We start from the raw sequence: 17261 nt of genomic DNA, 5'->3' as shown, positions 1-17261 counted from the left end.
TACAGATCTAGAACTTGCGGCCTCAGATATGGACTTGGAACTTGCGACCTGGACTGAGATTGCAAACTCCAGACTTCGAATCCAAGACCTTGAAACTTGAAAACCAAGTCCCAAGTAACCCAAAACCTGAACCAAATATGATTTAGTTTTGAATCTATTCAAAATTTCAATGCAACAACTCCCAGTGTGCTTCAATTGGATGCTCAGACCTTCGCAGAAACTTTTCATCGTCCATGTTTGTGACAAAGGGTTTTCGGCTCAATGGCTTCAGGGGATCATAATATACGAAAAAAATCTACACTACTCCACCTCTTAGAGCCCTTAGATCCAACCCAACGGATTCAAAGAAAATTGGACAACCATTGGATTGGATCTAAGGGATCATCGAGGCGAAGTATTCAATAACCCAGAAATTTTCACCTTCAGTGTCATATCTTGAGGTGAAAACTTCAAATCTTTCATTCAAAGCCATTGAGATGCAACATGAACGCAAAACCGACCCCATACAACATTTTGCAATTATTTCTAATATTACATATATTAAACACCACCGATGATTTCAACAGCAGCCCATGACATACTCATACAAAAGCAACATTTACATAATAAGCATCGTCCAACCGAAACCGAAACGTTGAATTTTCTTATCTAGAGAGGAGCACATAATGGAAATCTCCATAGGCACCAGCACCAGCTCTTTAAATAAACATTAAGAGAAAAAAACAATACAAAAGAAATTATCTTACTCACACGCCAGTTTGGTGCCAAAGCTGGTAAGGCAAATAGCAAACGCCTGGAACGCTGACAAAGGCTGTCTATAATCCATGGTAAATGTATCATCACCCACTTTCCCGAACTGGAGAGCCGTTTCTTCGTCTCCTTTCCCTCCTGGTTGGCTTGGGTCCACAGCTGCAACCAGTTGAAAGTTCTTTACTGATGCTACCGTGACCCGACCATGGAAATTCAAACACCAGCACTGCAACTGATCATGCCATCTTGGAGCTTTGTTCCTCAAAGAGGTGTAACCAGAACTTGTAGAAGCTGTTTTCTTCAACTTTAAATTGTCCAAAGGTTTTCCAATGGAAGTTTCATCTGATGGTGGGCAAATAAGCGGGCAAATCATCCTCCTTGGACCTCTTGATTTTAGAAGGTTGAACTTGTAAGAGACCTGCCCAACTTCAAAGTTGCCTGCCGGAACTTGGGGGCTTATTTGCTTGCTTGCAAAACGACGAGTAGACCTACTGCTAGCAGGCTTTGCACCACTATGCGGTGGCTGACTGTCATAGATTGTAAAATTGGTGCCCAGAAAATCGGAGCTGAAAAAGTTTTAAGAAACCATGTTAACATTCAAATTTGTTATTTTAATTCAATGTAATAAAACCTCCTAAAAAACCAGTCAAGCTGATTCTGAATTCTAAAAAATGAGATCATGTCGACCTAACTTGGTATAAAACCTCTTACAGACATTCCAAAAAATGGTCTTCTAACTAAACTTCCTTTCCCAAGAATGTCTTACCTTAATTTTCCCACATAAGCATTACTTCCTTGGGATATGTCATCAGCATCAAGTGATATTATATACTCAGTGTTAGTGCCATGCCTGTGTCTCCGCGCTGCTAAAAGAAACTTTCCCTTATCGGTGAATGCTGGGAAGGGGAGAGGAAAAAAAATATCACAGGAGAATGAGAAAACATTCAACCTTTAAGCATCCATGCAAGCTGTCAAGAGCCTCACATAAAAAGTATCAAATAAAACAAAAGATTAACTCCACTGTATTCAATAGGAGTATTAAGTAGGAAACGAGAGTTACTATAGTCCCAATCTTCAGCACAACTAAACGACTACCATAAATAATAATTTGTCTGCGTCACAAACCAAAAGAGTCACAGTAAGATAAGCCTTTCAAACTTAAAAGTCTACTCTACAAAAGTAATTTTCAGTATCAACCAAGTGCTCCTTCAAAATTTCTTCTTCAGCAAATGGTTAACAGTTTAAAACCTATAACTCTCTATTTGTTAGAGCTAGACCTGCTCTTTACATGTAATTAGGTTAGGGAAGGCTGCGAACCAAATTGATAAAAAGTCAAAAGCTATGTAAGACCAAGATATTAAACGTTTTGTTTGACAATTCTGAGATTGCCCAGATCCTGCTGAGTCAAGTCAACTTAGCAATTCAATCGCCCGGCAAAATCTATGTAAGACCAAGATATTAAACGTTTTGTTTGACAATTCTGAGATTGCCCAGATCCTGCTGAGTCAAGTCAACTTAGCAATTCAATCGCCCGGAAAAATCTTTCATTTTTGCCGTCACATTAAAGTCAACTTAAAGAGGGTTGACCCAAGAAATTTTCCCCCCTTCGAGTATTGACTTTGGCGACTTACAGGTCAAAATTTGAAATAGTAAAAGTAAAACAGCTTCTGAAGACACATAGGAGTAAGTAACCCTGAAGTTGTTCTCATGTACATACTTACATGGTGTAAGTGCAAGATAAAGGTAAAACGTTGAGGTCTTCTTGTTTCGTTTTATTAGACATTGGTGGGGAAAATCGCGTGGTCCTGGCTGCAAGAATGACAAAAGTGTAAGATCATCAGTTTCAGATCAATTTATTAAAAAACACTAAATTTAAACCACCTAACATGGTACTATCGTCAATGATAAACCGGAAGCAACTTAATATTAAAACTTCAATCTCGCTTCAAGACATGACTGGAAACAAGATAACCAGAAGCATTAAAGAAACAATCTTACAATTTCACTCTGTTTTTTCTCCGTATGGACTATCATTAGAGTATAAAAATAATCTGCCAAAAAATCCTTAATTTCTTCATTAACAGTTTAGATTTTAGTTCTGCTAAATGGAGACATAACTTAGTATGGGGAATTTCATAAAATTCATTGTTTTTCAGACAAAACGCAAGATTCAAAACACTATACAAAATACAAATGTCTAGGTATTTTCTGGGAAAAGCATGTATAAATTTCGAACTTCCAAATTCTTGGTTAACAAGTATACACTCATACCCCAAAGGAGGAACCAAATCAGCTGCAAAATGGGGAGAATATTGATTAAACCCACAAAAGGATATAAACGTGGTGTTTCAAGGCATGCAACTTCTTAACAATGCACATTCTCCAAATATTGCTCTTTTTTCCTCAGAATTACGCAAATTCACTCTGATCACAGATGAAGCCTGCGATCCAATAAAGTTTTAAGCTATTTCATATTCCTTGATCTTGCGAATTGCGATCATCCAAGAAAATACGCTTATAATTGCAGACTTCAATAGTAAATTTCATTTTTGAAACCAATCACGACATCGTGCTCAAAGGGGGAACTAAAACAGCAGCAAATGGGGAAGAATGTTGAGCTAACCCCGCATAAGGATACAAATGTGGTGTGTTTCAAAGCATACACCTTCAATGCACATTCTTTGAAAGTCACTCACTTTTTTTAAAAATTCACTCTGTTCGCAGATGAACCCCCTTGGCATCCCCATCAAAGTTTTCAGATTCCAACAGTGAATTTCACAATTAGTTTTTGGGAAACTGCAGAATGCGAAATCTTCCAGGAAAAAAACAACTTTCCACACAATCATTACCGATCTTCTAAAAATTATTCAAATTCCAAATTACACAAACTCATTTAACCTAAATTCTCCTAAAAACTAAACAAACAAATCGAAAATTACATCGCCAAGGGCATACCTGTTTAAGGCACGAGGGGAAGGTAATTTTGCCACTGTACGAAGGAGACCGCGCGATCTCCTTGGTGATATCCCTCCACCGCTTGCAGACACAGGCACAAGCGATGACGTTTTTGCGGTGCGGCCACTTGTCCTCGCTGGCCTCCACTCTCCGTATGATCTCGCCGAGCAGCTCCGGGAGCATATCCGACCACGAAGACGACGACGGCGACGAAGATGAGTCAGCACAGTCCGAGTCGCGGACGATTCTGCGGCCGCCCCCACTCGCCTGATCCTCGTCGCTGAGCTTCAATTCCCGGAACGATTTGGAGAATTTCCGGGAGCGAAACGCTTTCCGCAGAGACATGGCTTCGGATTGGGGCTATAGGGTTAGGGTTCCGATCTCGAACTCGCTGGTAAAGAGAAGCAGTTTTTTTCCTTATAGAGAGACAAGAGAGCGAGAGTGGAAGGGGTTGATGATGAATGAGAGAAATGAGTTTTGACAGAGTGACGGGGCTGTGACGAGTGATATTTTGGAGGCCAATGGGAGAACAAGGATTGGACGCGTGGGGAGATTGAATGTGAAGGTAAAGGGGCGTTGGGTGACGGGGATGTGAGGTTAGTGGTGTAGTCAAAGTGTGGTTGGCGTTTGACTGGTCCTATTCAACGTAACAGCTGAAACCCGTTAGCGGCAGAGTACCGTAACCAGTGAAGGCCATTTATGGCTTATACTTTCTTTGTGTCTCGTTTTTGTTGTAGTTCTATTTTAGTTAAGAATGTGATTGTGTAAATATAATAAATCGTTATAAGATTCTATAATATTTTTTTGATAGTTTTTTTTAATTGTAATGTATTACTTGAAAGACGAGAATATTTTAAAAATAAAATGATTGTCTAATTTTAATAATTTATTGTCACTTAGTACTATGTTTAGTGTTATTCATTTTTATTTGTAAATGAGATGTCTTAGTTTCATTCTCATCTAAAGAGAATTTGAACTACATTATTGTTAGCTCATTGTGACTTGTGAGGCTTAACCAACGCTTCACCCTTTAGTGGAGATAATATTGTTTATTCAACAAAAAAAAATTCCAATAATTTATTCTTAATTAAGGATAAATACGAATATTAGCATAACCAACTACGATATTGAAACAATATTATTCTTAGTATTCTACAACCAATGGGATAAAATTAGTGGGACTAGGTCCGTCTTCCCTTAGAACGTATGAAACTTTCTCATCTTCTATAGAAAACCTTCTTTGCATGACGCGATTTTTTTGTATTTCCCAAAAACGTCTTGAACAAAAGATATATCATCAAGGCATCGCATGATACCTGATCCTTTTCTTCTTGCCTAACTCCCTATCTCTTATTTTTGTTTCATCTTTAGCCTTGTCTTGCTCCATATCAGTGCCTATTGGCGAGCCAATTCGAAAACTAATTTTAGTAACCATTATTTGAAGAATTCCCTCTTGCAACTCTTTTCTTAGCAACCTTCTTACCAATAGGCCTTGAGGTGTCTTGGGTTTGTGTGAGCAATTCAATTGGGTTCTCCTATGGTGCCTCCAATGATGATTCTTCAGTAGTTGATTCGTGTAGGAGAGTCTCGTTCAATACAACGTGGACCACTAAGTTGAACTTTGTACTTTAGAGTATGCTTCATAATGTTTCAACATTTATGCATTGTGAATGATTCCTTGTTTTCAAGATTGAACCACATTTGTGCCTATAGTTGTTGAAACAAAAATTATAAAACAACATAATTGTTGGAACCAAATTTGCTTATATTTGCGGATAGAAACAAAATCCAATCAAAATTACCCATGGACTATAGCGACGGAAGAATGAGGTTGATTGAAGGGTGTGATTGAATCCAAATCTGATTGCTTACATATCTCCATGGAGGGTGTGATTGAATCCAGATCTGACTGCGTACATATCTTTAGGGGAGGAGAATCAAATCTAACAAAATGTTATTACCTCATTGACTAGATTATCGTCACTTCAATCGATAAATTACTTTTGTTTTTGCGAGAGCTTTTTGGCAAGCTTTCAAATCTTTATGTAAATGTTTGTACCTACTTAATAGAGATTGATCGGTTTGGGGTGTACCTTGAATTAGCTCGACAAATTGTGCTTAAATCCTATTCCACATTTGTTGCACCCTCATCTCATTTCTCGTGATCATGTCATGAGTAGCACACACCCAACCCTCAAGCAAAGCAATGTCTTCCCCGATCAACCAAGTTGTTTTCTCTCAATTTTGTTTTTTTTTTTTGGTAAAAAAAGAATTTGAAAGTAGAAAACAAATATGGAAGATTATTATAAAAGTAAATATTAATTGAGCTGTATATGAGGAATGAAGTAAATAATTGGGTATTTGTAGAATAATAAAACAAAAAATCCTAATTTAAAATTTTTTTGTACTGTTAGAATAATCTCAATCATTACTTTTCTGCTCATCTAAAATCCGGCGCACTGGAACGTGTTATGTGGCACAACGGTAAATATTTTTTAAGTTTTTTAACCGTTGGAAATCTAACGGCTCATAAACGCCACTTCACGTAGCATTTGGTGGTTTCTGTTAGACTCATGCTGTCACATCCCACCTCGGGCTCGACTCCACCGTAGCACGATATTGTTCGCTTTGGGCCCCGACCATGCCCTCATGATTTTATTTTTGGGAACTCACACAAGAACTTTCCATTGGGTCATCCATCCTGAGATTATTCTCGCACGAACTCGCTTAACTTCGGAGTTCTTACGGAACCCGAAGCCAGTGAGCTCCCAAAAAGTCTCGTGCTAAGTAGAGATGAGAATATACATATAAGGCTTACATGATCCACTCTCTTGGGGCGATTTGGGATGTTATACATGCAATGGGCCCCACAAAGGCAGAAGCTGATGGCCAACTCGTTGAGTTCACGCATGCAGTGCAAGCGCCCGACACACAAAAAAAAAAAAAAATCAAAATCAAAATGTAACTAACATCAGCTTTATCCATTGGCGCAAAGCGGGGCTTTGAATGTTCGGGCCTTTAGGCGGACCTTGCTTGGCCCACCACTTGCTCTTCCCAATTTGGACCGGTGGAGGAAGGTTTGGGGGTGGAAAGCAAGTTTAGGCCCTTGCCTTTGCCTTGCACCAACCGGTGAAAGTGCTCTTAATGCGGAAGATTTTTATTTTTTAATGTTTTTATAGAATTCTGAATAAAAGACCAAATTATTTTTCTTTACCATCTTTTGATTGACAAAGAGAATTTCTCAATAAGAAATATAGATGTAAGATATTTTTTGAATTATTATAAGATAGTAACGAAACTATCCGAATTCAAACGTGAAAATCAAGTACAAATGCATAATGTAATTATGAAAGTGTTTGTTGATCTTATTGTGGCTGATGTCTTTCTCTCGTAAGCATATGGGTAAATTCAAACGTGAAAATCAAGTACAAATGCATAATGTAATTATGAAAGTGTGTTGATCTTATTGTGGCTGATGTCTTTCCCTCGTAAGCATATGGGCAGAGGCTTAAGGTGTTCGTACGAAGGAGAAATCGCAATTAGTTTTTCTCCATGCAGTGTTATGCAACATTCGTCTTTCTTTTTCGGTGGTTTATGTGGAAGGACTTTGTCAGAGTGGAAAGGCATGTACTTCGTCTGAGAAGAGAGGCATGCTGGTTGAGCATGTTGAAGTTTGGCTAAAAGTGGTTATGACTATTGACGGTTGAGAGAAATCGCAAACCATTCCTGTATTTTGTTTATTTTCTTTTCCTTTTGTATCTTCATTTCATTTTCAATCAGGTAATACTAGAAAGATCCCAATTTTAAATTAAATTTTGTAAACTAAATAATGTGATTGTTGATGATTGAATTATTATTTAAGTGTTGATTAACATGTTTATTTCCTATTGGTGATCCACATGGTCGGCCCTGGCCCAGTGCCAGCAGGATGACCATTTAGGGCCCCAAAAAATCAAGGCACAAAAAATATTAGGGTATTTTTATATGAGTTTATTTTATATTAGTATAAATAGTAAACATTTTGATTAATTATCAAAATGTTTCTTTTGTAACAATATATCTGCTGCATTTATTATGTATAAGATTGCGTGTTTGGTCCTCGTAAGTCGTAATGTCTCTCATTTTTATTTTTTGAATTGTTTCACAGACACATGAGCTTTTTTATTTTTCTACAGCACCAAATTATTTCTCAATTATTGACAAAGAAAAAAAATTATTTCTCAATTATTTTTTTATACGAACTTTTCAATTATTTTTAGTCCATATATATTAAAAACGAAAAAAAACTAGTGAACAATCTTCCCCTTTCTTAAGAAAATTAGTACATGAATACTTCCTCCTTTCTAAAAAAATTTAAGTTTAAACTTTCTTTTTTCATCTCATTGGTGATTCAACGCCAAATTTTTTTTCATGAATCATCAAATTAATATCCAAATTCAAACTTGTCGTCATGATTTTTGCAACAGTACTTCGCCCAAAAGGTGTTAGAAATTAGACTTTCATTTTATAAATTAAAAACTAAAAATCAATAAGAATTGATTTTTGACACATCCTGATCCCGGTGTTTGAAGGACAACGGGATGCCCATGTGTTGGCCGACATCTGAGGGTGACGCAAGCCATTTCATGAATGCATATGCCAAGAACATGTAAAACATGCATATACTTTTTGCGCATAACAACGCAATATAGTATTCAAGTACAAACCTTAATAAAATATAATATTCAACTGCCAACAATTTAAAAGTGATAATGCATGACATGTTCAGAGCATACTACTAATTCGAAATACAAGTGGAAGGAATACTAGAAAGTGTGATTACAAAAGATGTCCTACGTAAAGAGGAGGACACTAATTCACTGATATGGGAATGCCTTGTAGCTTGGATCGTATGCCTCATTCCTAGGTCCTGAAGGGGGCGCAAAACAAAACATGAGTAGACCAAGTTTATATATAAGTAATACTAAAACAGTTATTCTTCAACGTACTAACCCCCAGTTTTAGAAAACTCATTTAGCATAATAAGTAATAAGTTTTCCGAAAACCCTAGCATGCCATAAAACCTTCATAAAACATATATCGTATACAGTGTGCTTAGTAGTGGTATCACAATTGCCTTAAGACACTACATCGCCCACCCGAAGGCACTACATCGCCTGCCCGAAGGCACATGTATGAATATCCACTAAGTAAGCACAGAAAATCATGAACATAATATTTCCAAAATATATCTCATTGGAGCTTAATAGCTCAAACATCATATCATAAATCATATTCATAAGTATGTCAGTAACGTAAATTCAATAAAGCATGATATATCATAAAGCGTAAATGCGATAACTCAATAAACGTTTCATAAAATGTAGTCATAAAATCATGTTTTTCATGTGTGCATTTCTATAATAAAATCATGCATTTTAGAAGGGGTCCACTCACAGATACTCCCGTCATCGAAGAGTCGTTCGAACTAGGGAGGACAGAAACACCACTAACAAACGCACCTAAACACATAAAGGGACCAATTAATAAAACTCTACTAAAACGATTGAATTTGAGAAAATGGACGTTGTAATCGAATTCAGGACGTCGAAAAACCTAAGGGGGGACCTCGGGTTCCCCCATGCACCTCCGAGGCAGCGGCCCGGGAGGCCATGGGCCGAGATGAGTCGCAGACGGTGCTGTGGTTGTCGCCATGGATGGCGGCGGAGCACAGTACCTCCGGGGAAGCACGTGTGCTCTATGCATCGGCCATCGCTGCACCACGTGCAACCTCACGCGCCCGCGAGTAAAGGTTGCTTGCCTTCCTCGCGAAGCCTGAAATTGGCCGGTTTCTGGGCTCAACTTCCCGAGCTCCGTTCGAGCTTGTTTCTCAACCATTTTCGATGTTTCAAAAGCCAAAATGAAGCTTGACACTAGTTGGGACCGAGTTGGGACCGAGTGGTGGTCGGAGTTGCTCGAAAAATGGCTGCAAAGCGACGGTCCTAGCCTGAAAACTTAGGAAGCTTTCCCCGTGAGTTTCCTACGTCCAAACATCAAAAAAAACTTCTTAAAACTACTCTCAAACATACATCAAGGCACGATCTACAACTTTTGGGCAAGGTTCGAGGCTTACCTTAGTCAGAGAAGGTGGAAACTCGTCGGAGAGCTTCGGTGAACAGTGAATGCACTGTGCAGTGAAATATGAAGGTTTTGGAGGGTTTTCTTCGTTTCTAAGTTCACAGGGAAGAAGGTGAAGCTTTTTTTGAGTGAAAACCCTCGAGGAAGGTTGGTTTGAGAGAGACTCGAGGGGTAGATAGGGAGAGAGTGTAAAGAGATGTGTGACTTTAGAGGGAGAGAGGGTTCACATAAATGGGAAAGGGAGATGGGGTCACATGGGAAGGGATATGGCCAACGGACAAGGGACAAAGAAAGGGTCCTAATGGCTCGCCAATTAAGGCCACTAAAGACGAAACGTGAAATATTCGAAAAACGTTTGACGTTTCAAAACATAAAAACTTCGTTATAGCTCCAAATTCAAATTTGTTCACACCCACGCATTCATGGCAATGTGTACGATAAGAATAAACTAAGAAAATTAGTAACAAGCATTACGTCGAGATGGTCAACGAAAGTCAAAGTTCATACCTTAAAGGCAATTTGGTAATTTCATACGTTCCATAATATAAAATCAGAAAAATCAAGGACGAGGTATTACAATTTTAGCTGATCAATGAAGAGAAAGAAGATGGAGTACGTTGCTCCTCTTGGATTCGATTACTCATCAAATATAAATGAGCAAGATAACCATTGCAGCCCACTCACGCCTACAACATGAGTCAACTATCACATGCACAACACATCTCTAACTTAAGACACACAGATGCTACAATAGCTATTATTCATATAACCTATGAGCTAATTCTAATCTTAGGTATTCATTTCAAACAATAACATAAGAAAAAATAACCCCATAAATTCAACATTTAAACAAAGTGTTGTCTGCACAAATGTTTACATTTTCTGTACAATTCTAGGTTTTGACTATTAGAAAGTATTCATCTCTCAATCTAAATCTTTCCAATTAATTTTATTTTACTTTTAATTTTGACATTGTTTATTTATTAAATTATGCTCTCTACATGACAAAGGTTTTGTCTCCTCCAGCATTTGAAATTTTGCCCCAGACGTTTAGAAATTCTTTGAAAATTTGTTGACACATAATTTAATTTGCAAATTTAATTTCCTAATTAACGTAATGTTTCGACCAAACTATTAACCAAAAAAATAGTTGGCTCACTGTCTCACAAGCACATGATCATGAGCCGCGTTAAGGATTAGCACTGGCAAACTCTCTTAAATTCTCTAATTTGTTTCGTAGATCAGGAGGGTTGCCCACATACACATTCATAACTGGATGAATAATCCAACGGCAACAACAAAAATGCATGCATAAGCAGTTGTTATCGACTGGTTGATCTCAATTGATGTCTTACTTGGCACGTCCTTAGCATGACAAGTAACGTCCATGCAGAAGCACAGGTGGCAGCTTGCATGCCAATGGGGCCTCACACGATGCCACGTCAAAATATCTTCGAACTACGTACCATCAATTTGGACCTTTGACGAAAGCCTTTTGTCTCCTTTCTTTCCTTTTTTTAATTATTTTATTATTATTATTTTTTTAATACATTGATATTTTTACATTAAAAGGAAGAAAAATTCGGCTAAATCACACAATGGGTAACCTAATTTGATATCAAATTCGCTATTCACGAGATTCAAACCGAAAATGAAGAAAAATACTACCACACCGTAGTACTAAGTGCATTTTCTTTCCTTTTTTTCACAACAAAAAAAAAATACTTCGTTTCCCTCTACGAAGCATTCAATTCAAAGCATATACTACTCCAACGGTGAAAGATAATGCGATTAATTCTTTATTTGATCAACGGTGCTGATGGGAAGATTCAAAACACGAAAAGATCAACGTTAAACAACCTACTTACTATGTTGGTAGTACTTCAGACTGCAAACAAATTAACGACAGTGTGTACCCGATTAACTTCCGCCAACGATCAAAAAACACCGTCTGATTAACATAACCGAAATTCAGACATTCCCACGCCGACGGTCCTGATTCAACCCCCAGCCGCGGACACCAAACTGCAACTCGGCAGCTGCAATCAAGAACTCCACAGCCTGCTGTGGAGTCAGCAGTTCCACCACTTTTCTCAGAGTCTTCAGCCGCAGTTCGTCAGCCTTCTTCAACACACTCACCAACAATCCCATGTTCGTCTCCAGATTAGTGCATGCGCCCATCAGCTCACACGCCCCGTCTTGCCACTCCGATAACTCATCGGATATCGCATTCTCCTCTTTCACCTGCTCCAAAAAATGAAGTAACTAGCTAGCATCATTTAATTAGGCCACTGATTCCAATTTTTTTCTTGTAAGAATATGTAAAGTTATAAAATCACATGTAGAACGCCGAGTGTTTTGTTCACTCCACCAAAAGATGCTATTTAGAGATCCAAAAACGTCAACATGCAAATGCAATCTCATCTAATCGTTTGTAAGGGAATGAACAGTGCAAAAAGTATTTTTTTTTTTGGGGTGCTAATAGATGCTTTTGTAAATTACAAGAATTAAGTGCGAGTTCCAAATTTATATTAACCAATCCACATTTTCTGATATAATTAAAAAACTTGTTGTAAAATTGAAATGTCAATAATCCAACAGTTACAAAAATATTGTTGCGATATGATGACACTGTAGAATTTATTTTTTTTAGTTCAATTATTTTAGAAAGGTTTTGTTATTGATGTGGTTTATATACTTACAGTTTCGCACTGGAGGTCACTGACGCGGCGGAACTGGGAGGGGGTGAGGTCCCCAAGGTCACCGGTGCGGTGGCCCCGGAGGATGTCAACGATGTGAGCCTCAAAGTGGATGGAGGACTCGGAGTAGACAAGGTGGAAGGCAGTGGTGGGGCGCCAGCCGCCGATCCAGTGGAGGGAGCGCTCGAGGGTGGTGGCCCAGGGGGCAACAAAGACGGAGAGGGCGTCGCGCTCCACGGCAAGGGACTTGACACGGTAGTACTCGGCGTAGTGGGCCATGACTTTCTGGACGACGTGGAGGAGTTGGCGGTGGTGGTCAGGAGTTGTGGGGGGTCTGGGACAAGTGGAGAGCTGGTGGACGAGGTGGTGAAGCTGCTCAAACCACGTCTCGTAGAAGCTGGTGAAGCTGCTCATTGTGGTGGTGGGGGGTTTAGTTTACTTGTCTACGACCGTTGATGAAAGTTTGGAGGGTTTTATCTTTGGTTTGTTGTGATGCCAAATTGAACAGTAGGGCACGTACATGGCTACGTGGAAGCAAGTTGGGCCACGCGGAAAATTTATAAAATGCCTCTTTAATATAGTTCTTCAGAGTAAGATAATTTATTAATGTTAGAAAACGAGGACTTAATCAAACAAACTTTACGACTTAGTAATTGTAAATCTATGAATATCACTAAATAATAAGTAAAAGGAACTATAAATGTAACATTGAAGTGATTAATTAAAAACAGTTTAATCTTAAAGAACCAAACAAAAAAAAAAAAGTTTCAAGAACTTTAACTTTTTAAGTTTTACTTGAATGTTAAACATTATTATATAATAAAACAAATTTGTTTTTAGGGTGTTATTATTAGCATTCTAAATCTCGCATTGTGCACTTCAAATGTTTATATTTAAAAATAAACAACTTTTTTAAGGAATGTACAATAAGATTTTAAAGTACTACAAAAATAATTTTTTAATGAGGTCGTTTTTTAATTTTCTAAATTAAACATTAGTTTCTTTTAAGAATTTGATTAAACATTTTTCCTACAGTTAAGGTCCCACATATTTTAATGCAATATTGCACGATTTGCCCTTATAATGTACCTTTAATTGATTAATAATTATCATATTAATATCCCAAATCTCCTAAATGTAGTACATAAGTTTTAAAAATCTTAAAACACATCAAACTTGACCTAATTATGCTTCTAATGTACATTTTCTTCCTCATTCCATACCATACAAGTAACTAACGTGCTATCTTCTTCTACAACCATTAGCAATTTTTCATGCCATTGCTTTCCTCGATCGGTCCTCCAACCCTCTTCTGCTCTTCCTTATCGATCATATTCATTTCCTTCATATTTCATTTTATGCACACTTTTTGATTTGAGTATCTGTATCAAAGGTAAGCATTTTGTTTTAGCACACTTTTTACCTATCTTTCTGTCTTTTTCACGTACCATGGTACATTTGGAAAATAGAATTTAGTGATACATTTCCTTTTAAAAGATGGTTTGTATTGGGTACGTTTCAATTTAGCATTATATACGTTTCAAACCGATATGTGGGTACATTTCAAGTTGGAATTGGTACGTTTCAAATTGTTATTATACGCTTCAAGTTGGAATGGAGACATTTCAATTTAGCATCGGTACGTTAAGTTATTATAAATACGTTTTAAATTGACAGTAGTAGCTTTCAATTTGGTTTCAATTTAAAATTCACATCCATACATATATCTCATAGTGAAGAGCACTAATCTTAGTCCAAAGACTCCAAACTAATCCTTTTGTCCACAACTTTTATATTTCAATGGTAATTTTATGATGTGAACGAGCCAACAAAAGGGTATAAACCTTGATGCGCCAAAAAATATTAGGAAAACTAATAAAAAGATCTTCAAAACTTTGTGTTTTAACCAAAAACTATCATATAACTCTATTTAATGATAAGGACAAGATAATGAAAATAGAAAAGGAAAAAAAAAAGAAAAAGAAAAAGAAACCTAAGTAAAGCTCGTGCAATATATACTTCATCATAGAAAAAGAAAAAGAAACCTAAGTAAAGCTCGTGCAATATATACTTCATCATCGCCTCATTATTCTTCATCTCCTTCTCTCCATCAACTACTCTCCCTGACAACAACGCCTCTCCTCTGTCTCTCGAACAATTATATATTTTCCAATATTTTCTTCGCATCTGTATTAGACTACTGTTTGCACACGAATTTAGTCAAATTTGTCCCCTGTAGATTATATACACAAGAGTAGAATTAGGAAATTTCTGTTGTTTTATACATATATATTATTATATAACTACATATATAATTAATCTTTATCTACCGTTAAGTTTCATAAACAGTTTGTGTAAAGATGCGCGGGTCCGTGCGTCAGTTTTTTTTTTTAATATTAAAATTATGTCTTTTTCCGTAAAATTTAAGTTCTTTTGTTCCTTTTATTAAAATTTATGAGTTTTTCATTAAAACTTAAGTCTTTTTCATTAAATAAAGTTATAGCATGTTTTTTTATTAAAATAAACTTAGCCCACACCCTTTTCATGAAAGTTCCCATAAATATTTTATAATTCAAAAATATTTTCATTTCAAATTTACATAAATTTAAATATGCTTAGGTTGATATTAGTTTTATGCATCTTACTCAAATTAAAAATAAAAAAAAAACAAAAATGTTTAATAAAAGGGTAAATTACATTTTCATACTTTAGGTTTGGAGTTTACTTCAATTCCTTACAACATCTTCAAAACATTTCACTTTCATACCTTAAGTACTATTTTATTTCAAAATAATACATCCGTTACATTTTCCATCCATTGATCCGTTAAATGCTGACGTGGTTGCCACATATATGCCACGTGGCTGCCAAATGTTTGTCATGTGGCAAAAAAAAAAAAATTAATTTTTTTTAAAAAACATGAATTAAAAAATAAAAAAAACTTGAAAAAGCAGAAACCCACTCCATCCATGCAACCCCTCTTCTCCCTCCCAAGCATCCCAACCACCTCTCTATCCTCCACTCTCTTCACCTCCCTTCCTGTCCCACCCAAAACCTGAATTTTCTCACCTAAAAAAAAAAAAAAAAAATTGAAACACACAGCAACCCACAATCTGCAAGAAGAAGAAGAAGAAGAGGGAGGAAGAAAGAAAAAAAAAATTGAAACTATCCCTCCCCCTCCCAACTAACCCATATCTGCAACAACAAGAAGAATAAGAAGAAACCCACATCTGCAACAAGAAGAAGAAGAAGAAGAAAGAAGAAGAAGAGGAAGAGGAAGAGGGAGGGAGAGGGAAAAAAAAAAAATGAAACTATCCCTCTCGTTCCCCCCCCCACCCCGACCCAGCTCCCTTCCATTCCCCCTCCCCCCACCCAGTGACCCTCCCGCGAAACCCAGATCCCATATCCACACCCCCCCTCGGACCGCGAAACCTAGATGCCATATCCCCCCCTCCGGTGAAACCCAGATCCCATATTCCCCCCCCCCCTCCGGAAAAACCCATATCCCATATCCTCTCCCCCCTCCCGACGCCGCGAAGATGATTTCTGGGATTTTTTTTTCCTCCTTCCCCTTCTTGTTGATGCAGGTTTAGGGATGTTGGGATGCTTGGGAGGGAGAAGAGCTGGGTTTCCGCTTTTTGAAGTTTTTTTTTTTTTTTTTTTTTTTTTTTTCAATTCAGGGTTTTTTTTTTTTTTTTTATAAATATTTTTTGCCACGTGGCAGACATTTGGCAGTTACGTCAGCATTTAACGGATCAATGGATGGAAAATGTAACAGAGGTATTATTTTGAAATAAAATAGTACTTAAAGGTATGAAAGTGAAATGTTTTGAAGATGTTGTAAGGAATTGAAATAGACCCTAAACCTGAAGTATGAAAATGTAATTTACCCTTAATAAAATTATGTAGAAAAAGAGTGGGGATATTACGTTGATACATGATTTATTTATTTTTATTTTTTTTGCACAAGCGATATTATCTACACTAATGGGAAGGGGGTGGGCTAAGCCTCACAATAGGCTAACAATAATGTAATTCAAATTCGCCTTTGACGAGTATTGAACCTAAGATCTCTCATTTACAAGTGAAGAAGGAATACTACTAGACTGTAGTGCACAAACAATATTATCTACACTAAGGGTGAGGAGTGGGCTTAGTCTCATAATGAGCTAGTAATAATATAGATCAAATTTTCCTTTGACAAAAATCGAACCTAAAACTTCTCACTTACAAGTAAAATTCGCGTTTGGCAAGAATCAAACTTAAGACTTCGCCTTTGCTATAGTACTAACTGTCATTCATGAGAGGAAATTTAAGACCTAAACTCTAGTAACACCCCCATATGTCATTACTTGCAAAAGTGAGAACATCACCATCTTCATCTTCTTCCGCGCATATAGATGGTTTGGGAGAGCGAAAGACGTTACCCCAGATTTTAATGGACTCTCATAAATTTTTGCCATCTAATATTCATGTAGGTACAGATCTTTCTTCTTCATATTGAATCCAACTCCAACTTATTATCCAAATTCCATTCAAGTGCAGGGGTAAAAAGGTCATTTTGAGTCGTTCAAGCCAGTCACATCCTCAACCTAGGCTAGGCTTGAACGGACTTCTACAGTTACCCTTGCTAGATGCACACATTGATCCAAATTGGAGGTAATTTGGATAGGAATTGTACCGAGATTGATAAGAAACATAACCATAAGGGTACTATTAACAGTTTTTTCACCACAAGAG

General features: G+C 37.2%; 2 protein-coding genes across 2 annotated transcripts; both read right to left on the bottom strand.

The window, feature by feature from the left end:
- Positions 1 to 554: 554 nt before the first annotated feature.
- On the bottom strand, positions 555 to 4124 carry LOC137742025 (tubby-like F-box protein 7). Its single transcript, XM_068481757.1, has 4 exons — positions 3706 to 4124; positions 2472 to 2559; positions 1517 to 1646; positions 555 to 1316 (listed from the first exon to the last, which is right to left on the bottom strand). The coding sequence occupies exons 1-4, from the start codon at positions 4048 to 4050 to the stop codon at positions 743 to 745; spliced, it is 1137 nt and encodes a 378-aa protein (XP_068337858.1). The 5' UTR covers positions 4051 to 4124; the 3' UTR covers positions 555 to 742.
- A 7669-nt stretch (positions 4125 to 11793) lies between these two features.
- Positions 11794 to 12935, bottom strand: LOC137741639 (protein DOG1-like 4). Its single transcript, XM_068481332.1, has 2 exons — positions 12525 to 12935; positions 11794 to 12066 (listed from the first exon to the last, which is right to left on the bottom strand). The coding sequence occupies exons 1-2, from the start codon at positions 12933 to 12935 to the stop codon at positions 11794 to 11796; spliced, it is 684 nt and encodes a 227-aa protein (XP_068337433.1).
- Positions 12936 to 17261: the final 4326 nt, after the last annotated feature.

The sequence above is a fragment of the Pyrus communis genome, chromosome 8 (assembly GCF_963583255.1).
Source record: "Pyrus communis chromosome 8, drPyrComm1.1, whole genome shotgun sequence".
Lineage (NCBI taxonomy): Eukaryota > Viridiplantae > Streptophyta > Magnoliopsida > Rosales > Rosaceae > Pyrus > Pyrus communis.
The sequence above is the reverse complement of the archived record's forward strand: the minus strand, read 5'-3'. Positions and strand labels throughout refer to the sequence as shown.

Excerpts from the sequence above, each read along its gene's own strand:
- LOC137742025 (XM_068481757.1), bottom strand. The coding sequence starts at position 4,050 with ATGTCTCTGCGGAAAGCGTTTCGCTCCCGGAAATTCTCCAAATCGTTC. Across the intron at positions 1,647-2,471 it reads TTATCTTGCACTTACACCAT|CATTCACCGATAAGGGAAAG; the intron begins GTAAGTATGTAC and ends TCCCCTTCCCAG. Across the intron at positions 1,317-1,516 it reads GCTTATGTGGGAAAATTAAG|CTCCGATTTTCTGGGCACCA; the intron begins GTAAGACATTCT and ends AAACTTTTTCAG.
- LOC137741639 (XM_068481332.1), bottom strand. The coding sequence starts at position 12,935 with ATGAGCAGCTTCACCAGCTTCTACGAGACGTGGTTTGAGCAGCTTCAC. Across the intron at positions 12,067-12,524 it reads GTGACCTCCAGTGCGAAACT|GTGAAAGAGGAGAATGCGAT; the intron begins GTAAGTATATAA and ends TTTTTGGAGCAG.